This window comes from Pinus tabuliformis, chromosome X, assembly GCF_031772625.1.
Source record: "Pinus tabuliformis cultivar Carrire ecotype Pingquan chromosome X, CPIR1, whole genome shotgun sequence".
In the NCBI taxonomy this organism is placed as follows: Eukaryota; Viridiplantae; Streptophyta; class Pinopsida; order Pinales; family Pinaceae; genus Pinus; species Pinus tabuliformis.
The window spans coordinates 513,929,521-513,946,761 of record NC_142308.1 but is presented as its reverse complement, the minus strand read 5'-3'; the positions used below and the strand labels follow the sequence as shown (position 1 = coordinate 513,946,761).

General features: G+C 37.5%; 1 protein-coding gene and 1 pseudogene across 1 annotated transcript in view; one reads left to right on the top strand and one right to left on the bottom strand.

Moving 5' to 3' along the window:
* Nucleotides 1-829: 829 nt before the first annotated feature.
* The window catches only part of LOC149140934 (putative prolyl 4-hydroxylase 4), a 127,290-nt gene continuing 110,878 nt past the window's right edge, over nt 830-17,241 (bottom strand). Inside the window, exons 4-7 of the mRNA XM_089447856.1 lie at nt 4,195-4,252; nt 1,801-1,976; nt 1,630-1,705; nt 830-1,507 (exon numbers count right to left, since the gene is read on the bottom strand). Of these exons, the coding sequence (XP_089303982.1) occupies nt 1,212-1,507; nt 1,630-1,705; nt 1,801-1,976; nt 4,195-4,252 (606 nt within the window). The 3' untranslated portion in view covers nt 830-1,211. The remainder of the gene's footprint in view (nt 1,508-1,629; nt 1,706-1,800; nt 1,977-4,194; nt 4,253-17,241) is intronic.
* On the top strand, nt 12,851-15,314 carry LOC149140935 (oxysterol-binding protein-related protein 1C pseudogene; annotated as a pseudogene).

Sequence of the window (17,241 nt, the reverse complement as noted above, 5' to 3'; positions counted from 1 at the left end):
TTTATGAAGCTTGTTATGAAAAAGGCCAAGTTACCAGAATCTAAGGCCTGTGCTATGACTATGTTAAGCATAGGCATTGGGCTTTGAATAAAAGGGGAAACGAGAAAATATTCAAATCTGCTCAAAAGACAATCTTCCATCTTCACAAATAAATAGGGATATGGTACATCTTAGAATTAATGAGATGTGTTTGTATTGTTGGACATGAACTTATGGTCTCACAACAAAGTGGAGAATACATCACATGTAGGTTTCGACTTCCATCCTCACTAGCAAGAGCGAGATTCTTGTATAGTTATTAACCATACCCGCTGGTGCCTACTAGATGATGCCATCACCACAATGGCATCATATCACGACTTGGAGGTGGCAAAAAATACAAGGTTACATCTGGAGTGCTAAACCACTTATTTTGGAAGGTTAGATCCTGCAAGATATCAAAGTCTCCTACGGATGAGGATCAGATCAGAATGGTGGTGCACAAACAATAAAAAAGATAAATGTTTCTAATTGGCCATAATAAAAATTCTATTTTGTCCCACAAAGTGTCTTTTTTTGGAAGCATCTAATTATTCTCAGTACACATAATCCCATGAATGGACTGATTACTTGCAAGCCTCATGTCTTTCCAGTGTAATACAGAACAGATAACCCCATGACTAGCAACAGTTTCCAAAAGCACTTCAAATAACATCAGGAATCACAAAATCAAAGTCCAAATGGAGACTGTATCTTCATTCAACGAGAATGACAGGGCCACTGAACAGAAGACTTTTATCAAGGAAAGCAACAACTACTATCATATTGTCAAAACTACAATACAAAGTGATTGAAACCAAATCAAAATTTGACTGAAATATTCTATTTTCTGCTAATAATGATCGATCATATTGTAAACTGATCCTACAACATCTTGAGCTACCCTTATATAGAGAGAACATTTCCAGAACTGTTCATCTGCATCTAGAATATTAGAGAGGAAAGGCTCTACTGGAAATAGTGTAAGAAATTGAATCGACCCTTAATGAGAAACAGGCCAAAGACTCCATAATTCCATATTTACTTGAAACTTCCACAAATCAGTAACTCCAACCTTTGCAACCCTACTGCACACATGACAAACTTAAACTTTGCTTGTTTTGTAAAACAATTTACTAAACATAGAGGAATAACATTGCTGGTTGTCTTATCAATATCTTTATCTGACAAAACTAACAAACTTTGCAACTCTTTCTGCAGGCACCTAGTGAATCAGGTGAGCCCACCATGTAAACGGGATTATTTTTACACTCCCCATAAGCTGCCCACTCACCGCAACGGGGATTCTCATCCACACAATTTTCTGAGCTTTGTCTTGGCTTATCAAAAGAGTCTACATGTATCCATTTGGTTACAGACCACTTTTCTCCCTCTATTACAGGGCATCCAGCATGAAGGCTTCTAGTATCGGGTACGGCATGAGGAGTAAGGCTGAAGAAAAGAAGAGCATCCCCTCTCTTTGGTTTTACTGCAATTATTACAAAGTGAACAAGGAATCAAAAAGCCAGTCAAATTCATTAAACATGTGATTTCTTTCTTGCTAGGTGATACATATTGAATAAAGGCCCATATTCCATTATTTAAGCTTACCTGCAATTCCTTTCTTGGCACAGTCAGATAGAGTATCATCTTTGATAATACTACTAATTCTACGGCGTGTATCATCCTGTGAGAATAAAGATATTCAAACATCAAATGTTTGCTTTCATAATGAAACAAGTCTGTCTATAACACATTTTATGATAAGACTCAAGAACCAACCTCCGCTGAAGGGAATACTGTTTCGCCACCTTTGGAAACATCTGTAAGATACATCAGGACGGTTGCTACACGATGTCCACCACGAATGATGTTGATTTTATCCTGAAAGAAATCAAAATGTGGATCGTACTTTTCACCAGGCTCATACCTTAGTACTTGCATATCCTCTCCATTTTCTGGTATATAAAGAAAGCCAACATTAACCATCAAGCTACCAGAATAACATTGTTGATTGCATTACAGAACAGAGTAATCAAGAGAAAGATTGGAGAAAACAAATTCCACAAACTGACATTATAATTGTGCCAGTTAACGTTGAGACAACCACAGAGTCACAGACCATTGTTAAACCTTTGAAAAGAACATTTTAAAAGCCAGCTTGGTAACACGAACAAATATTAATGCCTTTTTGCTAGCCAATTATAGGCTAAATAGAAAGAAGCTATAAAGGCTGTCTGGGTTATCATGGGGCAATGTTGCCACAAAAATGGCTCGGTGGCCAAAATAAATTATATCTCAGTTGACACAAGCAAGCTCAAGCCTCACTTGTATCAAGTGTTTTGGTCATGTAATGAACGCAATCAGCACTATTTTAATTTTTTTCTCTTATATTACAAACTGAGATGTTTTTTATCTGAAGGAAGTTGGTGTAATCTGCGAAGTTCCACCTCCAGAGAACTTTGCCATAAATTTTCAAGCATTTTGCATCTATGAAGGGTCTTGCAAATTGGCAAAAGGTCCAAATCACTGCAGGGAAGACTCAGCCCTCTTGCCACCTTATAGGTCTGTTTTCCTACACATTTTAGGAAAATAAACAGAATGAGCAATTCGGCTCTAAGTTACCAGATGTGGGGGTAAGGAAGAATGTCAAGAACTTTTCTATGTTTAAGATGAATGTATCCAATGTTTCGAGCTAGGTTGAACTGAGAATTATGTCAACCTCTTTTTTATACATAATTGTAACATTTAATTGGAATATGTATTTATAACCATCAATTGTTACCTGTAAATCCTTAATTTTATGTCTACCCATTAAAAATAGTGTTTTTCCTTTTTACTATATTTAGCTCGAGCATCAATAATTGACTTACCAAGTCAGCATTAATGTAAATTTCATTATGGTTTACACCAAAAATTATATCAATCTCTTTTCCACTTGAATACGAGTGTTAAAATCCATTTTAAACCCTGTTTTACTACTTCTGGCAATTAAATACCTAAAATACCCAAAAAGATTTTACATTTTTGGAATTTGATTGACTTCTCGACTTACAACTTGATTTATATATAGATTCCAAAAAGAAATTGCAACTTTAAAGCATATACTTAGGTTTATTTACCTATTACGCTTAGTTGTTTTTAACTGTTTTGCTATAGGTTATTTAAAAGAACACGTTTTATGGATGATGGGTCAACGTATCTCTTTTTTTTAATATACGTCCAATTTAGTCCAATCACCTTTATTATGATGATTAGTCCCTAAGCGGATGTGTTTTGAAGAGCCTTAAAATTTTCAAGTGGTGAGTTTTTAAGTGCGGATGGGAAACAACAGCACAATGCATTGAATGGACCGAAGAAAGTTTCTACAATCTTGACATCTCTCAAAGGTAGTATCTATAGCTAAATGTTAAGTTTAGGGCTTTGAATGCTCTTCTAAACAGGATTGTAGCTCATCTACAGTTGCCAAGAGAGGTGGTTTCCCTCCCTCCCCTGTGATTTCTGTGTCAACAAGGGATCTCTCAGTGAATGGGGTTTCTTGAGCTCATATCAAGGAAGATCATGCCAAATGATTTGCAATGCAGAGACCCCTTATAGAGCTAACAATTCTAGGTAAGAAATAGACATTAGTAGGTTTCTAAAAGAATCAACAGTGAAATTTTGGGTGCGCTCAATGGGGAAGAATTTTTTGATTTTTTTCTTTGAATAGTTATTATGTGTTGTCGGGTTTTAGTTTTATTATCCCAGTTTGTAAGGTAATACAAAGCTGCTGAGGACCATTTCACTCAACTAGAGTAGGGAGTAGAAGAAAATTTGGTTGGAAAAATGGTAATTTTTTTGATGTCGGGTTGCGGCCTTACTATAACATGTTTGTATCTCCTCATTGTAGAATGTACAGTTCATCCACAGCTCCTCTTAATACAAAATGTGTAGCTGTTATTGTTAAAAAAAGAAAAAAAATTGAAATAATAATATTATATCACTCAAATGATACCAATTTTTATGCACATATGCAACAACATAGATTGTGTTGAATATAAAGCACCATACAAACCCTTAAACAATGCAAATGCTATGAGATTCATACATATGATCAAGTCTTGACTCTTCCCTTGGATCCATCACTATATGAAAAAATAAGAGATATTTCTATTGCTATTATTCAACCATACATACCCTTTGGAAGGAATGTCCAAGCTGCGATTTTGTCTTCGATCCTTGAAATAATCGCATCCTACAACAGTCAAAGCACAATGCTATTTATTAGTTTTGCATTGAAATTTTCATACTAACCAAATATTGTGCCAACCTATTCCACATTCGAAAAGGAAGCAATTGAATACTAAATCAATAGTGCTTCTACCTAGTTGCTTGGTCAAGCACCCAGAACATTCCTCTCATGTCTATTGTATCATGAAAAAGACATTTTCCGTCCTCTTCAATTATATCAATTTCCATCCACATTTTGCTAAATGTAGAAGCAAGTTAGCCCAATTGGTTGTACCAAATGTCGCTGGGCATTTGGCTAGTTTTGTGCCAACAGGTGCCCAGTTCGAATATTATTGGGATAAGGTACACCAGTCTATGCTGATGGATTTACTAGGGATGCTATTCACAAATGCAAGGAAGCATCCCTTGGGTTTCCCCGGTTTTCATTGGGAAAAAATGTAGAAGCAAGTGACAACCCTATTAACCATTGCAAATTGTAGGAAAATGTAGGATTTTATAAGGGTGCATTACATAACATAATTGACACATAAATATAGAGAGAATAATAGATGTCACATATATTAATAAATCTGCAGCAAACACATTTAAGAGAACCCAAGGTAGGCTACCAACACACAAAATATCATTTTATCATGTTAAACATCCCTTGTAACATTATTATATAGCACCTTCAGTAGGTTATGGAAGTTTAACCACCTAATCACTAACTTTAACACTATGTTACATTGGTCAAATATCTAACATTAATGTCCACTAACCTAAAGTTTACATGACATAAAACATTGCATTTGCAAGAACCAGAGGGATGCTACCCAACACACAAACTACCACTTGCTTAAGTTAATCATCCCTTGTCACGTTATTAGATAGCATCTTAAGTTGGTCATGGTGGTTTAAACTTTAACCAACTAACCACTAAGCTTAAGTTTTAACACCTCAATATTACATTGGCACATAGATAACATTAATGTCCACCAACCAACAGTTTACATCATATAAAAGATAATTTACTGCTAAGTTGGAGCATGGTATTTTCTCCTCCAACACACACCCTCGAAAGAGAGCTCCAAATGCTCTCAACAACACCTGAATTTCGAAAAATGCTTATGTGAAGAAGTCTTAGTCCAGTGTCTATCTCTCTTGACAAGTTCTTGGATCGGATCATCCACCTTTCTAGTCTTGGAAAAACTCCCTTACTATTTTGTATCATTGTACCTTTGTCATAGTTTTATAGATACAATCCGATGTTATGTTCTTTCTTTGTCTTATTTTCAGCACTTTCTAGAAGTCGTGTTGGCACTCACACATTCTATTCATACTGGTTGTACACTTCAGTCCCATTGACCTACTTTTGTGGTCATTTGTCAGACATTAATAAAATTATCTTATCTTATCTTAATGCTATTGCTTGAAATAAAACTCAACCTCAAATTTTGACACCTTCACCAACCATTTAAACAAGAGAAGCTAATGTAAAACTTGAACCCTAATCTAATACTGAGAGCTTTTCCCTTTGTTTTCAGTACTCAACAGTACCAAGCTTATGCAAGCTTATCTGTGTTTTAAAGTTGTAAACCTTGATTAACATCTTTCCTCAACACAAGAGTCCCTCCAATTTATGGTCCGACCCTTGTTCTAAAAATAACATATGGTTCAGCACCCATCCACCAAGTTACTTGGCTAACCAGCCAGAATGCCTATTGTTATCTAGGAGAGACACCTAGGTACATGACATGTCTCCAATTTTTACTATGATAGCTATGCTTTTGCTAGCCTCACTGGCTTAGCATGCTTCTTTGGCTACTTTGTTACAACCAACTTCTCTAGGCACGCAACCAGATTATATTTTTTGAGTCACTGAGACACCTTATGACTCCAATAATACTGTTCACAATTGTTTCTTACTCACTGAGGATAATCTTAACCTTCTGCTCACAATTGTTTTACAACATCTTCTAACTTGACTTCATGGGGACAGTTAAATTTTATGTTTGGATTTACCTAAGTATTTGTTTCCACCCATTCCAACCTAGAGAAACAGAGGTGTTGAGCTGGCAGGCCCAAGATCAACAGAAAAACTCTATCGGCCAGAATTTTACAAATCATCAGTATTATTTTGACCAATAACAGAAACCTAATAATTAAATATTTTCCACATAACAAACTTCTCTTCCAAGTTCTTTGTTCTAGAAATGCCATGTGCACTTGGACATTCTAATTTCTGCCTATGCAATAATTTGATCCCAAAAATTGTACATCTCATTTGCTAACATTTATGGTTCCTTTTTCTTTTGACTGGCTTTCGTTCAGGCACATCTTCAGGGAGATTAATAAGAAAGCTGATGATCTGTGAAAAGAACCTTTGTCATTCCCTATATTGACTTTAGGTCTCTATAAATTTTTGATGGCGTGGAGAGCAATTCCATGGAATTTCGTTTCTATTTTTTCTTCTGTATAGATGATATATGTATTCTACTGGACAGCTTTTCTTGTTGTATAAAGGAAGATTGGAAGTAACTAGCTTCAAGCTATAGTTTTGAATCAATGATGATTTAATATTTTGTCATGGGCTTGTATGGTAGTAAACAGAAGCATAATAAGAGGGGTAAGACCTTTTTTGGGCCTGTTTTAGGGTGGGCTGAAAAGCCAAGATAAGTTCTTCTCCAACAGCAACATTTTTATTAATCCCTTCTGAATATAAAGAAATTTTCCTTTGGAATGAAAGCAAATTTCTTTTTTATGGTTTCCTATAAAAATTAGGATTAATTAACCTCTTTGTAAGCCTTTTCAGAGTCATATGATGTCTTTCTGGCAGTGTGTAAGTCCTAGCAATTGTAACTTGCAACATTTCATTCTCAACCAATCCACTGATCTTGTTTATAGTCGATGGCATGTTTTCCTGCACTAAACCATTACATTCATTCTGCTTGTGGTTTTCCCATGTATATAGGAAAGCAATGGCAACTCTGCAATGTCATCGGCCTTCTCTAGGAATTTCAAACATCACAACAATCCTCACAAAATCTGCAAAGAATTTTCTTCCTTGTTAAGATGTTTGTCCAACATTAGTGTGCCCTCACTGGTCAGAGTTTTTATTAACACCTTTATTCTGGTATTATTCTGCAAATTGCGAACACACCTGATTATTTCTCTCGTGAGCATTTTAAAAATGTTTTCATGTGTGCATTAGAGGCCTTTCACTGTATGTTTAATCTTTGGGTATATTCCTATTCTTCATATTCTACTGTCAGGCAAAAATTGTTTTCATCTGCAATAAAAACAAATATCATTGTTACAGTGAAAACAAATAGTTATCTCGTCTGTTGTGGGTGTATTTTCTTCTGTATGTTGTGTCATCTATTCGCCCTAGAGAATCGCATTGTTTCATGACTCCACATCTAGGTGGCATCTTATTTCTATCTTCTCATGGCGCTGCCTCCTCACAGGTATTCCAACGAATAGTCTCTAGCTCGTATTCTTTAAAATTTGGATTACATCTCAATCATCAAGCATGCCTTGCAGTTAGACATTTCAATTTTCCTGTGTACACCCATGTTCATCAATATATTGGTCCTTGGAAAAAACCATTGTATGAGTTGAACACTGATCACATATATAACCATCTGCAAACTTGCTATATCTGTGCAGTGTTGTCTCAATCTTCCTTGTTGTGCAATGAAACTTGCTTATCACTGAATATTTGCTGGAGAGTCTACTTGAAACCTCATTCTCCAAATTGTCAAATCTATTCAAGTTGTTGTTTCTGTCCTTCCCAGATTATTATTCCCTGCATTATACTTCTTTTCTAAATTTTCTGTAAGTGATATATTTTCAATTTTGCTCTTTGATACTTTAAAAAATAAAATTTAAGGAAAGAGAATAAAAATATTATTATATCTATATATATATATATATATTGAATACCTTTTACAAATAGCAAAAATATCGTTATCTCGTCTTCTTTTATTTGAACACATTTATGTCTTGTTGGACTTGTTACACCCTCATTACAGCAGGGGTACATAAAAAACATTGCAGCATTTATTACCACCACTGTAAGCCCAAGATCACAAGTCAAAAACATTGTAACAACCATGTGAGGTTTTGTATCAGGTTTCTCAGGCCCATGTCATGTTCATATTGTTTGTATCTTGTTGTCTCAGTAGAACCATCGTTGCTCCCTTGTAGTTCATTTTGGGTTATTTTCGTCCTGTATAGGATTGGAGGGCTTGAGGTGAGCCTACTAAAGGACTCATGGTTTTATGGGAACCTGCTTTTGTAGGGGTGACCACCAATGTATAAGCCAACCCAACCTGGATCAAGGTGCACCTATGTCCTACTACATGGTTAGAGTCTAGAGAGTCTGTAGGTGGCTTTAGCTTTGGTGCAATATCTCCCAGTGTTGCAAACATGGCGATTTTATCACCTAATCAATATTTTTTTCAAAGCGGCAATTTTATCGGCCAATAAAATCAGGTGATTCTTTCTAAATGAAAAAATTGTGATTTTATTGTAAAGAACGCCAAAAAGTCGCCAGAGCACAGAACAATGACTTTATAAAAGTTTTTTCATAGTTTTTTGGTTTCATTTTGCAAACATAGGGCAAGTGACAGAGCTAAGGAGGAGAACGAATCTACAAGGGCGAGAGAGGAGAAAACCGAGGGTATTTAGGATCCAAAGCAAAGAAATCTCAATTTTGACGGAGTTTATTCAACAGGCCGCAGATTTCAAGTATGGGCATCTAATCTGTTTTCTGCTTGTTTTTCCTTAGGTTTCGGTCACCCATACATTTTCCATGATTTTGCTAGACCAGGGAGTGTGTGTTTTTTTGCCATTATTGTTTCATTGAGTGGAGAGGGTTTTAAATTGTCAAAAATTTTAAATGTTGATTGCTAATTTCTTTTTTTTTTAATTCTTCTTGTGCCCTAGGTTCAATCTTGCATTAAGAGTTCAACAAACATGCCAAGACATTTGGACCCTCTGTGGAAATATGGTGAACCGGATGGGGGGTTCCATAGATCAAATTTGAGTTGCAAGTTGTGTGAAAAGCATATGACAAGAGGAGTATTCCAATTAAAATTTCACGTTGCACAAATTCTTGGACATGAAGTAGGAATTTGCCAGGTGCAACTCCAAAAATCATCCGTAAAGCCCTCAAAACATTAGAAGATATGGAGTCAGACAAACTTAACAAGGACGTTATGAAGACTCAAATGGCAAGGGGTGGAGTGGTGGTAGGTGATCATGAGAGTAGTTCTTCTTCAACATCAACTTCTACAGTCAACCCTACAGCTGCCCCATCATTTTTTGTTCCTAGAACCACACGTAATGCACAACCATCTATTAGGTCTACCCTTAAAAAAAGGAGAAAGAAGTTGACAAGCTGGTGGGTAGGTGTTTTTGATGGAGTGACATTATGTTAAAATTGGCAACTAGGGCCAAAGTCGATGTGGGTCTTTTTATTTATGGTAGCTGATATTTCCCTAAATCCGTTGTCATCATGTGCCCTAGCCGCAGGCTTATGAGGAGATCTACACGCAGAAAAGAGGAGACCTATATGCAGCTTAAAGAAGCACCTATTCGTTGTCCAAAGAGGGAGCTCTATCCGCAGTTAAGGGTGGCCCTAATTCACTATTAAAGAGGCCCTCATACACTATCCTGGGGTGCCCTAATCCGCAGTCTGTTGAGCCCTTATTCACAGCTAAACAATGATCCTATTCCGCAGCAACTGGGCCTTAATACACAGCTATGAGGAGGTTCTATACACAGCTAATATAGGCCCTAAATGAAGGCCCTAATCTGCAGCTACAGAAGGCCTAAATCTGCAGTCTTATCCACTGCCCTAGCTGCTGCTTAACTAGCCCTAGCCACAGTCAAAGAAGGAGGTTTCAGTTACAGCAAGTGGAGGTCTCAAGCACCTGTTAAGTAGTGCCCTAAGCCGCAGTAGGAGAAGCCTCTAATCTGCAGTCAAGAGACCTTAGACGCAGTCAAGGAGAGACTCTTATCCACAGCAAGAAGGGGTCTTATCACTGCATGTATAAGCCTGGAAGGACAGCACGTTTGCTGTGATGAAACAAGTTGTTTATCGTATGCATTGACCAGGTAATGAAGCCGCTATAATAAGTTGAAAAGTTGAATAGCATATGCGGATCAAATAAGTACTGACAGCTAGCCAAGTTTGATGATGCTTGTGAGCTGTTCGTTGGAGGGCCATATGCCTATCTTGTTGCTGAGCTAGGCCACAGGCCATAGCTAGCAGCATAGGATGTTCAAGAATTGTCTAAGGGCTGCATTTAGATATCAAGTCAGTCTTGATCGCATGGCCATGATGGAGTCTCCCCTCAGCCTCTGAAGAACTGTATAGTTGATGCCTTAAATCCTGAAGCAGTGCCAGCTAGTGCAGCAAGCAGTCAACAGTGTTTTTGGGAGCTGTATTGGGTCAAGGGTTGACCATGTTCGGCTCAGTTTGATGAGCATCCTATTGGTGTCATATGAATGATCTTCAGAAGAAGATTTTGTCTAGATTGACCAGCATTGACTTCTCTGGTCAAGGGTTTTCTACTGCTGTCATAAAATCTCAGATTTATGTATTTGTACTATCTCTCTCTCTGCTGAACTATTGAAGATCATAAGAAGATTTGATCAAGGGTTTCCCCACATTGGGGTTTGTCCCTGGCTGGTGCCACATCTTGTGTCCTCTTGTGTTGGCTTGTCTTTTGATGTTTATGTTTATGTTCTATCTGCACTTTACTATCATGTTGATGTGATTGCTAATCTGAATATTGTCATTGGGCTAATATGAAAAATTGAAGTAAATTGCGCTAAGCATAGAACATACCTAAATTTAACACATTACCTTCAGCATTGTCAGGAACTGTAGTGACCCATCATTAATATAGAGAGCACGAGAATATTAGCATGCATACGATGCATGCATATGATAGCTACATATGCATGTATCGCATGCACTGCACTAGTAACTATATTCTAAATTACCTAAAATATTAAATATCCTGACACTCCTTCAAATAGAAAAGTCGCATTCACCCATCAGCACATATTACTTAATACCTCATAATTAATGAGCGATTACCAATGATTTTAAGTTTAAAAGTATAAAGTAAAAGGGTTATAAAGACAATAGATGTAAAGAATTATGTAAATTCTTAAAAATCAGGTTATATAATTATCTATCTCAGAATTTTAATAAAGTATGTCAATAAGTTATTAAAGGGATAAAATAAATCAAAGTAAAGTTCCTATGTATGAACTTAGGACATTTTAATTAAAATAAATAAAATTTTAATCAAAGTAAAATCACACATGTCAATATATCCTTAAAAGAAAGATACGACTTAGCATGTTGAGGAGGTGTTGCTGAGAAAGGAAGCGGTGGGCTCATAGGTGGAGAGAGAGCAACCACCGCTAATGACCAGTACATAAGGAGAGGGCGAGGAGGAGTTTCGGGGGAGCTGGGTGTTCTTTGCCTTTGGATGGTGGAGCTTGTATTTGCTGCAAGTGGAAAAACTGATCCAGGTGCTGTTGAAGGAGGAAGGAGAGGAAATTTATCCATACTGCTTATAATTCGGAACTATTGAGCCTTACTTGTTTTGAAGTCTCTGGGCACAGGGGAACGGTATGCATCGGTTGAGAAGCATACTGGATTGAGTATCTAGGTATACTCAGTTCGGCTGGGTGGTTTTTGGTCATTCGGTAACGAGGGCGCTGGAGAAGTTCTGCAGCATCCTCATCGCAACAGCCGTAGCAGACCAGGTAAGTACTTCATCAAATCAATTAATACCATTTCAAACAGTTTCAGTAATCTTTACAGTTTCACAGATTCACCATCTTTACAGTTCCACAGTTCAGTAATGGCTCTTTAATTTAGTACGGTCACTACATATGGTATTAGAGCCCGTCGTTCAAACCCTGCGACCTCACAGGCCCTACGCTCGTGTAAATTTTGTGGTTAAATTCTGCTGGGTAAAATTGTCCATTGTGAAGCTTGATTTTGTGAAATTTCTAACCTATTTGGTACTGGTATTGCTTCCGTAATGCAATTTCAAACCCCTGCCCTTGTGACCAGGAAAATTTTATTAAATAAATTATTGCTTTACTCCTGCATTCGCTTCCTACGCCCGTGACAGTTCAATTGTTATCGGAATTCAATTCTATTCGTCGGGGTTTTCTTTTCTTTCTTTCAATGATTCTTCTCTGACATTTATCTGGTTTATGAGGTTTTGAAACAAGCTGCGGCAAACAATTCTTCGAAGTAGGTATCTCAATATTCTCCTCATTTGGCATACGCATCGGCCCAATTAATGAATTTGAAAGAAAATTTGTGGCAGTGCTTTGTTATAAAAGTTCTGTGGATACAATATTCCTAGTTTAATCGCGTGATATTTCTGGAGAGCAATTATTCATTCCGGCAGTGCAGGGAATAAGATCGACGAATTTCCCTTAGGAACCGCGAGATTGTTCTGCCGTAATATATGTAATCCTTCATCCATGCGTGTTCAGCGGACTGGGGTAAATGAAATTCATCGGGATTACATTAATTGGCACATAAATTTGAATATTTGATAGGCTTATTTAGGGGGGCAAATACGTTCAACGTCGGTTCCCCAAATCGAGCATTTGCGTTGTGGAGTCGGCTGGCATCTGGATATATTCACGATGCAATAACTGAAAATTGAACCTTCAAAAGTTTAAACACGCCAGATATTGGGCAAATTTAAGGTAGAACAGTTCAGATTATGCAGTGAAAGCGAAAACTGCAGGAATTTGTTTGTTCGCAAGATAAGTTCAACGCACTAAGATTCAATTATCGAGCAGTTGACCAAGGAGTAAGCTTTCGAGGCTGAGAGGTTAATAGACAATTGGTCGTTCAGTGCTGGGTATCGACAATTCTTATCTTATTGCATCAAGACTATGTTTCACTGTTAAAATTTAAATTCCTTGTTATTCGGCAAATTCTTAATTAAGGCACAACCATCGATTGAAAATTTTCCCAGATGCATGAACCAATTTGGCTTTGCAAGTTCTCGGGAGGAAATCTGAAACTGCATGAGGTTGTAAACGCTTGACGGGCTAAGGCTCCAGAGATTGCTGGAAGTTGAATTTCAAAACGGGAGGCAAGGCTCGCAGGCATTTGGGCTGCCTACGCGGCCTCAAGATATATATCCGCGAGGCAGTTCGCAGAAGGTTAAACACCATGTTCTATGGGGCGATGGTTTGGGATCCATGGCTGATAGTTTCTCAGATTGTTTGCCTTCAGTGCCTCTATTATCTCAGTCTGGGTCTATTCATGTGGATTCTTGTGGGATCTCACGTTCCGAGATTAACGCTTCTCTATTTTCTTTGATTACTCCATGCTGTCAGTCTCAACAGGCACTAGATGGTGTGTATTGGCTGCTTTTTTTCCAGTGCTCTTGCAGGCAAATGATGAAATCTCTGCAGTAATCATCGGCGCAAGGGCCGGATAAATCTGTAGTGATCGATGCGTAACCGCTGTAATCGATTTCCCGCGGTGGTATCCATGACGATTCGCATGCTATCCATTGTCGTTTAAACAATACGGAAGAAATGTCTAAAATTGCAGCAGAAAAAAAAAAAAAATGGGTGTCAAAGCGGTGGTCGACGCTTCAGAGTACCTTAATGTGTCCGGAATTCTTTATAAATGGGTGAATTTTGGCAAATTCTGGAGGCCGCGATGGTTTACATTACAGGATGGTGTTCTTTCTTACTACAAAATCCATGGCCCGGATAAGATTTACGTAAGTCAAGATACACAGAGAGGGGTTCGCATTATTGGAGAAGAATCACAGAAGCTGATAAGAAAGCAGAGAAATTATCACTTCATCGAGGAAAAGAGATATCCTAAAGATTATGGAAAGGTTCACATCAAGATTTCTTCCATCAAAGAAAGTCGGTCCGATGAAAAGAGGTTTTACATTTTTACAGGAATAAAGACATTACATCTTCGTGCAGAGACACCGGAAGACAGAAAAGCATGGATAGATGCATTGCGTGCTGCCAAAGAGTCATTTCCATCAAGTTGGGTTGGCTCAGCTGTCTTGCCACAGTCTCCAGAATTTACTATTTCAACTGAAATGCTAAGAAATCGGTTTCAGAAGGAGAGTCTCTCTGACGAGGCAATTATGGATTGTGAGGCCATTATGAAATCTGAATTATCAATCTTGCAACAACAATTGAGATTGCTTCAGCAAAAGAATATTGCCCTAATTGAGACTATAAGACGGACCGAGGAAGAAAAGATGGAATTGGAGTCAAAAGATGTCGATGCAACAGAAAATCATATGGAAGGTGGTCATTTTTCAAGTGAAAGTGTGCATGATGACTGTCACGGAGGAACCCAATCTGACATTGATGATGGAAAGGAAATTCGAATTGAAGTTGAGGCATATACAGATGAGGATGATGATGTCTTCTTTGACACAACAGAATTCCTTGTTGCAGATTCATTAGCTGGACAATCGCCACTTAGGTTATTAAGGGAATCTTCAGCTACTGAATTGCCTCTGTCTGGGTCTGGAAGACATGTGGATGGGGCTAACACATGCACAGACCTAGTTGAATCTGGGTATATTCATGTTGAGAGGCGCAAAAGGTTACCGGAACCTAATGAAATAGAAAAAAATAGGGAGAGGCTGGGTTTTCTGGGGTGATAGTACATTGAAAAGCAAATTCTGGGGGCGATCTATTCAAGTAGAACCTGTTGGCATTCTTACTCTGAATTTGATGATGGGGAAGTTTTCCAGTGGAGTAAGGAGAAGTTACCACCCACAGATTCCAGGCTGAGACCTGATCAACGCCATCTTGAATGTGGAGAGTATGATCTAGCGAATGCTGAAAAGTTGCGACTTGAACAGAAACGGAGACAGGCTTACAAACTGCAAGAGAAGGGATGGAAGCCCCGTTGGTTCAGAAGGGAGAATGACCAAAGCACTCATAAGTATTCTGGTGGTTACTGGGAAGCTAGAGAAAATGCTTGTTGGGAAGGATGTCCTGACATATTTGGACCAAGGACGAGATTAACTCCTTGAAGAGTTGAACGAAAAGGAGTTGACATATTCTCTAGAGATAAGTACTTTCTTGAATATTTTGATATTATTCTTTCAATTATTATTAGTCTCTTGTATTTGTAAATTTTGCTTGAATGGATTCGTTTCTATTATTATTTATGCTCCTATAACAAACAATTGGTAATGATGTTTATATTCTTACAATCTTCTAGATATTCGTTTTAAATGTTTAGTCATCCTCCTTTATAATTACTAGGGGACTCACTCCTCTGTACCTGTCAACCACGTAGATATTCCTCTTTGATAATTGAGTTTGTATAAGTTCTTCTATGAGACCTTTCTTCAAGTTTGTATGAAAACTTCTGTAGGTGTTTTCTTAATAGTTTTTACTTCAGAAAATATATATATATATATACAGTGGACAAATAACATTCAAAGAGGCCTCTAAAGGGTCACATATAATATCTTCCTTACTCAAAAATTACCCCAGCTGTTATACATAATTTAGCCATATTATTATCACAATACCACAGTAAAAGATGTAGGATTCCCTCCTGTATATTCTCTTAATTTCTAATAAATTTCTGAGTTTGTGTGAAGGTTACAGTGATCCCTTTTTGCACATCAGTTGTTATCTGTTAGCTGTAGGTGAACAGTTTTTCCACTATATTTCCAGTTAAATGATAACAGAACCAGACAATTGAGCTCAAGTGGTTATATATACCATTCACAATTATTCAACAAGGAATACACTACTATTAAACACCATGTGATGAGGAACTAACTCAGAATTGCATCAGCCATTAACTCATTCATATAGAGGCATATAAATAACTGGTATAATGCATAGAACTTAAGTTCGGACCCTGGAATGTGCTCTGGAAAAAGATCTGGAAACAATAGTTCACTTGGCATGGATATCAACTCCTTGGTAGTGAAACAGTCAATAGGAACGGATGCATACGCAACATTCAAACCTAATTTAGCAATTCTTATAAGTGATGAATACAACCTGAGCAAAGGTTCCATAAGCATAAATTCAACCTATAGGGTCAGGGTGTTGAAAGAGTACTACCATTTAAACATAGAGCAATGTTCGGTGTATTATTATTAAAGGAAATGTTGAGTACAAAATATGTTCCCCAAATGTGTTGCATACCATACTTTGAGCTAGGTATTTCAAACAATTTATATATAAAAGAACACAACAAATAACATTATTGTTAAAAAGAAGGAATTGAGATTTGTCTTTGCTAATGACTATCCATATGATGCATTTTGTTACCAAGTAAGACAATAACCCAGCTAGTTGTTACTGGAGCAAACACATACAGATCAATGAATGTTTGAAACATAACGGTATGTGCTCGTAAGATCAAATATCAAGTGTCAGTTAGCAATCTAAAGTCATAAGTTTTATGCACAAACAATACACGAAAGAATGATTATATTTTAATATGAAAGCTAATGACATGAATAGATTATGGCAAAGTATGTTATACTTTAGATGACATGTATGAAATATACATAAGCTATGTGTTTTTGAAAATATTAAATGCACAGGTTATAGATGCATGGACAAGTGTTTATGATTGCTTGATAAAATCGTTACCGAAATGACCACGTGATGACAGAAACTTCAGAACAATTAAGGCTTAAAGGGATTCCATGATAGGGTATTAACCCTGATTCTACTGGGAGGGGTGGAGGTGTTGCCCACCGTTTATCCTTCGAACCCTGGAGCCATGGGAGGATTGTGCGAGTCACGCTCCCCTAGACGTGTGATGATGACTGCCAGATGCCTACTAGGGATCAGGTCGGTATAGCCAACGCTGTCACCCTTGGAGTTTATGAATGGTTAGGTCAGTATAACTGACGCCATGGCATACTCCAGTAGAGGACGGATAGGATTAGAGCGGAAGAGATTAGGAAGGATAGGATGATGTTG